The sequence below is a fragment of the Streptopelia decaocto genome (genome assembly GCF_964273445.1).
Source record: "Streptopelia decaocto genome assembly, chromosome: 14".
Classification (NCBI taxonomy): Eukaryota; Metazoa; Chordata; class Aves; order Columbiformes; family Columbidae; genus Streptopelia; species Streptopelia decaocto.
Window position 1 is genome coordinate 8728036 of NC_138669.1, and position 11141 is coordinate 8739176.

At 42.3% G+C, this 11141-nt stretch overlaps 1 protein-coding gene across 1 annotated transcript in view; it reads right to left on the reverse strand.

Moving 5' to 3' along the window:
* The window catches only part of CDH4 (cadherin 4), a 426117-nt gene that overhangs the window by 20767 nt on the left and 394209 nt on the right, over positions 1-11141 (reverse strand). Inside the window, exon 9 of the mRNA XM_082065460.1 lies at positions 1661-1846. Within this exon, the coding sequence (XP_081921586.1) occupies positions 1661-1846 (186 nt within the window). The remainder of the gene's footprint in view (positions 1-1660; positions 1847-11141) is intronic.

Here is an 11141-nt window from a genome sequence, read left to right on the forward strand (position 1 = left end):
AATTTCAGACTGGTTGCTGATGTCAATGGCAGTTAAATTGATGCATTTTACTTCGTTGAATGTTTTCTGTTAAAGTAGAAAATATACACATATGGATACATGTATACTTACTTACATATATGCATCCATATACACGTCTAGAACTACCGCTAAGCTTTAAGAGGTTTTGTAACGTTGCACCAGATAAGGTTGTCAGCTGTCATTACAGAGCAATAAATAAAAAGACCCTGCTGAAATACCATCTAGCAGGTAAGATGATGTCTCTCTTGGAGTTTCAGCAAAGTGGCATCTGCAGACACAGACGCACAGCCCAAGGGTCAGAGAACAGGACAAGCTCACAAGCTCACACGTTCCTACCAGCGTAACCTCTCTGGCATTTCACTGATGTCATTTCTGCTCATACCCAAACCACATGTATTAAGAACGACTGCAGTGATTAGCTACAAGGGAGCGGAGCTCTTTTTTTCAACACAGAGCTATTCTTAAATCACGCTGCTCTTTAAACATTAGTGTTTCATCCTAAGTTGTTGATTAAAACTTTTTATTAGAGATGGCCAGACTTATCAAAAGACGCAGGCTTTGTCCATCACAGTGTTATTACCCATTTCAGGTGCATTTCATGGTGCGTGTCGTGCCATCTCCTACAGATCACAGCAGCCTGTTTGTGATGCCTTTGCTTTTTTGGCAGTCAGAGGGAGTATCCACAGGCATCTTATCTGGGAAGGGATTCAGCGGACGCTGAACAGATCTGGTTATGTTCTGACTGTGTGCCATGACTGCAGAAGCATTCGCTGCCCAGTCTGCTGGCCTCAGGAACTGAATGGGAAGCAAACGTTCAAACGAAAATAAAGTCATGTTCTTCGAAGGCAAGGAGGGAAACAGAATTTGACACTTGCTGCAGATACCTTGAGTGTTACAGCTCTCCCAACACTGAAGGCAACGCATGGAGAAAAAAGAGATGGTGGATATTTAGTGTCTTATTTCTCAGAGTTTTTGGACAAGATCCTCTGCTGATCTAACCTGGGGAGTGGCTCTCACTGGAGTGGAGCTGTTCTGAGCTGAGGATCTGGCCCATTCTGTGTGTTTATTGCTTGATACTAGGAAAAGGAAAATTTCTCCAACTTTCTTCTGCCAAGCAACTCAATCAGAGGAAAATCTCTCCTTTCCTTCTGTTACCAGGAAATTCAGTTCTCCTGAAACCTCTCCTACACTCCCTGCTTTCACAGAGGATCACTTGACCGATCCCCTGCCGTGCGACGCTAACCCTGATTCACAGCTATCGGGGTGTTTTCTGGCTCGAAAAGGAGAAGGTGCAGTCTCTGCCCCAAACCAGCCTGGCTCAGCCCAGGCACCGTTCCCTCTTACAGCGCTCGAAAAGCTCAGGAGGAGCAGGACACAGAGGTTGGGTTTAGATGCCTTCAGCATCCGAGAGTTTGTCAGAGCTCATGGTGGGCTGGGCTGAGCTGGGAAACCCAAAACCAGTGGCATAAGCTTGAAGTAAAAGTGTTGAGGACATCTGCACAGAGATGGGAAATGAGATTCAAGCACTCGTATCCCCAGGTAGAGAAGGCAAGAAATAACTGTGGACATCTGTCTGCTGGCAATCCCTCAGCTAGCTGAAAGGGTGACAAGTATGGATTTGCTTTGGCTCTCTCCTCACCTTCACAACGGTCACCATGCCCTCGTTGGTGACGGGGTCTGTCCGGATGGTGAAATGGCCGGAGGGGTCCCCGCTGATGATGCGGTAGATGGCATTCCAGTTGGGGGAGTGAGGCTGGTCCCGGTCCATCACCGTCAGGTTGGCCACCACAACCTCCACTCTGTTCTCAGGAACTTCTCCTGAATACTGCAAATAAAAGACAGGAGTGGTCATAGAATCATTTTGGTTGGAAGAGAAGCTTAAGATCAAGTCCAACTCATGGTGGGAGATTTCTGTTGTTCCTCACAGCTGCCTTCCGTATCTTTTGAGTGACACAGCTTCTGGTTTTCCTATTTTTTCTTTTGAGTATTTTTCCAAACCTTTCAAAGCTGAGTCTCACCTCTCAGCCCAAAGGAGAACAAACCTGCTACCACCAAGCCACTGCCCAAGTTTCAGAAATGCTCAAAGTAAATGAACAAAAACCATTCCAGATATTCTTGCTCTGTTACAGCAATCAGAGAGTTGTCAACAGCAGGTAAAAACGGCAGACTAAAATGTGCATTTTTTAGGATAACTATGTCCCTTTAACCTGAGGTATTTTGCCTCACTCAGATTTCAATGATGGCATTTTATTGCTTCTTCAGTGATTTTACTTCATTTTTCTTTCTTTCTTGCCCTTGATTTGATTTTGTCTCATTATTTAGAGTGTTTCTTGTGATTTTGCCACAGCCTTTCCTGGTGCCTAATTCTCTCATTTAGCACTGATTTTCATGGAGCGTGTCCAGTTCAGGCATATCCTGATGTATCAGCCGCATTCTTTTCTGCTTTCCAGCCCTTGATTTATCATACGGCTGATCAGGGATCCTGGCCTGTGAATATTTCCACTGTTTGAGGCTCAGAGGCTGCCAGTAAGACATATTCCTAAATTTTCAACTGTCCTCATCTCCCAGCATCGCCTATTAGCAGCACTTGCAAATCAACCCTCTGATTGACATATGGCAAATTAAGCACCGGGGAAACAACGGGAGTGGCTGGCTCTGAGTCTGCAACCCAAATCCTGGCCCCAAACTGCACTTCTGAAAATCTGGCCTTTGGTGTGCACAAATGTCAGGTTATGTAAATGATAATAAATCATCCCTTTGTTAGCACAAGGGTCCCTTCCCACTCCTAACCCACACCCATCCATTGGAGCCTTTCGGTTACGTGTGCTTATATTTAGTATATATTATTCCACCACTGACAGCAAAAATATTCAATGTGCCTTATGCTAATGTAAATCTAAATTTGCCCTGAAGTGGTATCCTGAATGGCATTTTGTCCTCTTTTCTGTTACGCACCTGTCCTAAACAAGTTTTCATTAGTGAATGCAGATGGCATCTCTTTCCAGCCATGCTGAGCAATGGGGAAGAACAGTGGGAAGCTGCAGGATAATTCTAATTCCAGCATACACTACTGATCTTCTTTTCTCTTTATTTCCCATGATTTCACTTGTTCTTTACCCATTCTCTTGCCCAATTTGGAATCTCTGCAGCACACAGCTTAAGCAGGGGAGATATCACACGGAAATGTATTAAAGCCTCTTGAAAAATCCATTAGATTATGTCATATGTACATTCCTATTACCAACCTTGTCTAAAACCTGCTCCAAAGAACCGAAGGAGATTAGTTAAGCAGGATTGTCTCTTACTAAATCCACACTAGTTATTGCCCATTACATTAACTTAGCGTTGTATGGCATGCCAGCAATGACAAGCTGATGAGCCTCCCGTCTCTTTTAGCAGGTGCCTACAGTGCTGACATCAAGGTGTCGTATTGTATTTTCAAAGGAGATAAACACTTTGTGCAACCATCTCAGATCTTTGACCCAGGACTACAATTTTTTGTCCGTTACCATTGGGTTTGTGCCTTGCAGAATCAAACAGAATTAACTCATCACGAGGAAGCCACCAGCTGTATTTCAGACATTTAAGAGCGCTGGTCCTATAGGCTGCTGAGCACCTTTGGTAGATCATAACCCAGGTGCTGCCAATGAGTTTGGGCTACATGGAAAAATCCCACACAACTGCCAACAGATTTTACAGCAGCTTCCGTAAAAGCCAGCACAACATCCATTTTCAGCCCACAGCGACAAAATTTACTGCAAGACATATTTTAAGAACAGGTATATTAAAAATTCTAAATACACAACCATATCTCAACATGGAGGAAAATCCCAGTGGTCCATTGGGGTGAGAACCACAATGCTGGGCACATACTGAGCAATCCAGGCGTTCATGCAGTTGTTGTTGATACCTATTAGGTGTAGTTACGGAATGATCCGTCCTACATAGCACTGAGGGTGGATATTGTCTGTTAACTGGGTTATTTTCTTTTCTGTTATGCATCTGTCCTAAAAATATTTGGCATTTTTTTTCTGATGAGAACAGAGCACCTTCACTGGAATCAAAGGAGCCATCCAAAGCTATTCAGGTTAAGAAGCAAATCTTGGAGAGATGCTCCATGAAGAACAGAACACTTTTCATCTGCTACAGATGAGCAGCTACTGGGAATACAAACCAGAGCCTGTCTTTTCTTCTTCTAACACTCCCCCACTATCATTATGAGAAGTAAATGCTGTAATGTGTATTGTCCACAATTGTCTTTACCTTTAATAAAATTAAGTAATCACATTAAATTACATCTGCTAAAGGAAGGATGGCAGCTCAAAGCTACCCACACTTCTTTAATGTCATTCCCTCCCTACCCTGGAGTAATTTAGGATAATGAACAATACCATCTTTCACTACGCTGCTTTGCAGCATTCCCTGTGCTGTAAGTTCTCTTTCATGAGATTACAACTGATTTTCAAATAAAGACAAGCATATCTATTCAAACAAGGTAAAACAATGGGCAGCTGAGGAGCTGCTGCAGTAAGCATAAGAATGATAACGTAGTGCCTGACCTACACTTGTAGCATTTATTCATATTCCCCAGTATTTCATTTAGCTTCACTTTCAATTGTTACATTTGAAGTCCGTAATTTCCAGAGTGCTTTTTTAAAGACCATTCAGAAGGATTTCTGTGGCTGATTATTACACACTTTGCTTCCCTTCTCAGATAAGGATTTGTTCTGAGCGCAGCATGTTCTTAAATCATAGAATGGTTTGGGTTGGAAAGGACCTTAAAGATCACCAAGTTCCAGCCCCTTGCCATGGGCAGGGACACCTTCCACTAGACCAGTTGCTCAAAGCCCTGTCCAACCTGACCGTGAACCCTTCCAGGAATGGGGCATCCCCACCCTCATGGGGAAGATTTTCCTAAATTCTTAAATCCTTACATTCTGTAGGGTCTTTTTTCTTCCCCTCCCATAGAAGCCTGTGCAGGCAAGAGTCCTTCTCTCATTCCTCCGGAACTGGCCTGTCTGAAGTCATGTCTTGCTGAAAAGGTAATAATTCATTCTGATTTTCAGGTTGCATCAGATTATACTAAAATTGCTTAATCTCAGAGTTTGTCTTTCATCTCACTCGGTACCTGACAGCATCTAAACATGCAGATAAATATCACTCTGGAGGAGAAAGGGACTGATGTGGTGGGGACAAATGATGAATTCACACAATGACTTGACTTTGTGCAATAAATCTGGAGTCTGGGCAGTGAAGCCACGCACAGCAGAGTAAAACCAATTAGCTCACTGCAGCCACTCCTATGGAGGTGCGGAATTGAGATGGATGAATACAAAGACAATTATTCAGGCTGCCTTCTAAAGGAAATTCCTTTTTCCCCCCAATGTTCTTACCTTTTTTCTAGCTGTTTTTGCTAAAAGCTGTGAAAGCAAGACATTGTTCACACGAGTGTCTGCAGGAAAGATTTTCATGTTGTCTCCAAGATCTGCTAATGATGACACAATGTTTATTACAGGCATAAGTAGTTTATGAAGGCTGAATTGCCTAGAGAAATAGTGTTTTATGACCTATAGCTATGGATTAATGCAGAAGAATAAGGTCATTTCAGTCCTCTTATTAGACCCTGAGCCCTTCCCCTGACAGCTATGACTGCTGCAAAGTGCTGTGTCTTCTCTTTCGGTCCCCAAGGCTGAGAGAAACCAAAATGAGCGTGTGTGAGCACACATGGCGGGAGGTGTCCAACCTGCCACCGCGTTCTGCTGCCAGGCACCTTGTTACACAGCAAGCTCTGGGTCCGAGGTGACCCAGCAACACGGGGCTGTGTTTGCCCCATGTGTGAGCAGCACCCAGCCTGGACACCAACCCACTCTTCAGGGCATCCTCCCAGCCAAGTGCTGGCACACAAACCAACTGTTTACCTTTTCCGCACGATATTTAACAAAGATGCTTGAATAGCAGGCAGATTAATAAACAACTGCAGTCTGGTTGCAGAAATCTGCGTAAAATGGGGGAAAAAAAAAAAAAAAAGAAAATCTCCTAATAAATCATTAATTGTGATGTGCCTGCCCAGCTGCAGCGCGGAAACAAGCAAATGCCATCCTAATTGATTGCTTCTTATTCCATGTTTATAGGCCTACATTTTTTATTGTGGGGGTTGAGTAAGCCCAGAGGTGTAAAAAAACATCTAGATTGTGCTCTGTGTATCTGCCAACTTGATATTTAGATCAATAATTCTCTTTTTTCCCGCCCACTACTTCTACTACCAGTAATTTAGCTTTTCTTCCTTGCAGCCTAATTGCTGTTTTCTTAAGCCTTACTATCAATTCTCTGACCTTTAATTTCCAATATCGCTTGCTGCATGGATGACTGTACTGGGTCTGCAAGTTAACCCACCGTACGGGTCGGACCTGGCTCTCGGCTGCTGTGACAGCCAAGCAGTGACCTCCAGGTTCTCACTCCACCGTGGTCGTCGTGCAGCAGAGACCACGAGCTCATTTGAACTCCCACAAAGTCTCTCTGGGGTCAACGATATTTTATGTGTCAGTCAGATTTCGAGATGATCATTTCCTAATCATGTTTTGTTAAAGAACTGCTCACTTTGGTGCGGTCTTGAATGATGATCATCCTCTAAATAGAATCACAGAATGTCCTAAGTTGGAAGGGACATTCTCACTTTTTTCGGAGGCAGCCCAGGGCACTCCTGCTCTGCACTGAACCCACCACAAACCCCAACATAACCCTTTTTGCATTGGATTTTCAGGCTCATGCCCACGACATCCCCTGCACTGCAGCATCCCTGCTTCAACTTCACATTCACCTGGATCTGCTCCACAACCAACACACGTATGTGTGTTGTACTTCAGACTAGTTATACGCCATGTGGCAAATGCTTCCCAAAATGTTATCTATAAAGCCCAATGCACTTTTGCCAGCTTGCGGTTTTGCTCCGCTGGTACGAGGCCCAGCTGTCACCATGCTCATTCAGAAAGGAATTGCTGGGGCTGCAGGACTCAGCCTTGCCCAGCCGAGCGGAGGGAAGTGCACGACAATTATCTCACCAACTTTTAAAGGATGCTTTGGAAGCTCTGCCTTCACCTCCAGCGGTTTGCGCTATTAAAATGCCTCAAAAGCCTGCAAAAGAGCTCTCACAGCTCTGTGTATGGTGTGGTCAAGCCAGACCATCCGCTTGATTATTGGGAGTTTCTACACAGAACAATGAGCAACATTCAGCGTGGTTCAACGTGACAGTTTCACTTCTACTGGATGGGTTTCAAAAACAAAAGCGAGCCCTAAACTTTTACGCTTCTGAAGCTGATCTTACGATGGGGTGTAAACAACATCCATCGTGTTCCTGCAGCTGACGACAGCTGTTGGCTTTATGCTTTGTCTTTCCTGGCGTTATTTTTTTTTCAAAATCTCAAGTTATGACCACTTTTGCATTAAATGACAAGTTTTACTTTTTAATATGAAGACAAAGGAGAACAGAGGAAAAGAAAGCAATACTCTTTCTTTCAGAAGCAGCAGAAGAAAACCCTCTCATTTCAGACTCCCTGTTGTGAGGAAGGAATGTGCAGGTTTCACCTGGGTTTAAAGACTCTGAGAGTACTTGCCAGGAGTTCGGAGACAAGAACACATAATAGTAAAAGATATTAAAAGAAGAAGAAAAAAAAAGAAGCTCGCATGTCTGACAATGAGCACTAATTTTTTTTTCATTATCAGGTGTTAAATTCTTGTGACAGTATGAAAAGATGTCACAGAAATGATGACACAAGACACTATTCTGCTGCAAGATAACCATTTCCAGATAAATATATCTTATAAAATGGGGTTCAAACTTTGCATAGGAATTTAGATAGTTTATAAAGATGCATTAGAACACAAAGGACCTTTTTACAACATTCATATGAAAGGTTTAAAAAGAGATTAAAATTATGTCCTTGGGAAAGCATATGGCCTTGTCAAGGAAAAAAAAAATCTACATTAACCCCATGTAGGATAGTTGTATTTTATCTGTATTTCAAAGGCTATAAAGAACCACTGTAATCAACCTACTTGACTTTGGGGACTTGCACATCTCACTGAAACTCATGAAATCTGGCATAGTGCGGTTTCCAGAACACAAAAGCCTTTAATCTGTAACCCGACACTCTCGTACATTCAAATCCTGATGCTATCTCCTTGTTAGGAAGAAAAATTGTGAATTTATCCAAAATGGGATCTCATCTCATCTAAATGATGTAGCCTTTGCAACAGTGACCTTTAACAATGGTTATACTCAACAATAAAAGATTTTATCTCGGGAGCCAGTGGAAACAGTATATGTTAAAATTCTGATCTGATAGCATTGCCTTTTATTTTCCAATTTTAGACAAGAATCCTTTGAACATTTCATTTGCTCTCGTCTTACATACCTTTGTTTCTTGCCTACAGAATGAACAGCAGGAAAAGGTATCTGATACCCTTCTGCAGACTATTTGATTGTCAGGTGTAATTAGCAATGCTATCTTTTAAACAGAGGCGTAGATTTAAAAGCAGCTGCAACTGCCTACAAAGCCTCATTCTTAAAAAAAATAAAATTATATACATGCATTTATATAATAAAACATTCTTGCACAGATAGGTCGCTCCTTTACAATGGTTGACAGCCAATCATCCCAAAGGCCAACAGCGGTTTGGAGACGTTGACCTGGAATTGCCAACAGAGCCCCAGTGTCCCATGTATCACCAGCGTGGAAGGAGGAGATGTTTCCAACTGCAGATCGTGTCCTTTGCCCTTACCCTCTAAAATAACCATTTTCCTTAAAAGAGGATGAAGTTCGTTCATTTGTTGGCATGTCAAGCCTCGTATTTCTTTCTTTCTCTTCAAACTGCAAAGCAGACTCATAGAATCATTTAGGAAGAGACCCTCAAGATCATCGAGTCCAACTACAACCTAACCCTGTTTTGAACAAAATTTTGAAAACACGTTTTTCCTGATTTACATCTAAACCAGACAGACAAAAAATTGTGTGACAGAGTTCAGCTCCTAAGCAAGTAAAACATACTTCATAGGTCTGACCCTGTATTTCTTGGTGAAATGTGTAAGGAAGAGGATGTTTCAATTCAGGCACCTGTAATGAAGTTTCATAAAGAAGGGCCTTAAGCTGATAAGCCTGGTTTAAGATTTTCTCATTAACTGCCCACTCCTCATAATGATTTTTTAATTTAATTTTTTTCAGGTTTTAAGGCATATAAAGGCTGCTCATGTGCCTTTGGGATCTGAAGATGGATTTTTGGGGAAGAATTTTAAGAGGACTGAAACTGAATTTTTAATGTACACCATAATCCTGGTATTGAGATTTTTTTTCAGGTTTCCTGTGTAGCACAGCTCAGCCAGTCTGCACGCTGACTCCAGCTGAACCTCCTCTGCACTGCAATTGAAATCTCTGTTGTTTCCAGATTACACTCAGAATTAGCACACAGATATATATATATATATATATATATATATATATGTAATGACTGGATTTGAACAACACAATCAGGCACTGGAAAACCCACAAGGTCTGGTCATAAACTGGGCTCCTGCTTGAAAAGAGCATCCTTGTAGGAGAAAAGCACCAAAGCGCGTGTTTTATTGTAAAATGCTGCTACTGTGGTTTAAAGATGTGATTTCCCGAGCTAGAGCCACAGTGGACAATTTTTTATGTCCTTACTGCTGCATGAAACGTCAGAACGTCTGTTTGTGGGGTGAGAGCTTGAACCCGTGTAAGGGGGAAACCTGCCTGTCCGAGTTCACCTGCCAATGGGGTCCCTAAAATCTGGTGTTACACAAAAATGCCCACCTGCTTACAGTGACTCAGAGCGAAGAGTAAATCAAAGGCTGGTTAATTGATCTGACTTGCCACAAGAAAGAAGCTTCTCACTGAAATTTCCTTTACAACAGGAAAGTCAAAGCGCATGTGACAGACAAAAATGGAGTGAGAAATGGGAGGATATTTGGCCAAAGAGTGAGTCACTATACTTGTAAACTTAGGAAGGAAAATGTTTTTATTTATTCTCCGTTATTTGCTGTCAATTAAATAGCATTATTGCACTAAGCTGCACAGTTTGCAAAACTCTACCATGTTCAGAAAACTATATGAAACCTTTTAGTGATCCTATCTGATTTTAACTCTGGCTGTTCTGTGTGTTCTGACCCTTTTTTCTACCATTGGAAAGCGTGAAGACATCCCGGACAGTTAGAAATATTCAATAAGAGGAAACTCACAGCACTACAAAATCCTTTCTCAAATCTCTTACCCAACCCCCCATGTCACTAAAGATTTCATAAGTGAAATGTGCTTAATGAAATTCCTGATATATATCCTCTTAAAATGACATCCTTGGAAGCAACTGTTTTTAAGGCAACAGAATATTGAAGAATTAAAAACCTGCCGACCGAGGGGAGTTAGAAAACTTCAGAAGGGGATTTATTTCAGTGCATTGCAATAATGGAAGTTACAAAATACACCTAAATTTCTCAGCCTCGCATCAGCACCCGAGATGCTGTGTATTTTTAAGATAATGAAATAATCCACTACAAATGGGTATTTTTGCCTGGGACATCTGGCAGATGAGAGGTACCTGCCAGGGCTGTGTGGACATTCTACATAACCAGGGACCACCTGGATGGTGCTGGGTGTCTACATTTGGGTAACTGAACTGCACACTCCAAGGCCAGGTCTGGGCTCAGGAGGAGAATTAAGGATATTTAGTATGTATCCAAAACCAGAAAGAAGCAGATAATCTAGAAAAAAATCATTCAAATTTGAAAGAAACACTTCAGACAGATAAATCTTAGAAATGCTGGTGTGGGTAGATACGAGAGATATGGCAGCATTAATGACTGATTTCTCCTTGCAATTGTAGCTTGACTGACACATCAGAGATTACAGGAATGATTTCTAACCCATCCACACACGTACCAGGTGGTGGAAACCAGGGTGATGTCCATTACAGGGTATTTCTCTGTAGATGTTTCCTTTGACTTGGGGGATTTTGTCAGGGACACTGGCTGTGTCACCCCTTGTCACACACATACTCTACCACCTCGTTCTCCATGGACAATTCCACTGTGGAGGGCATGGTGTGGGCAGATG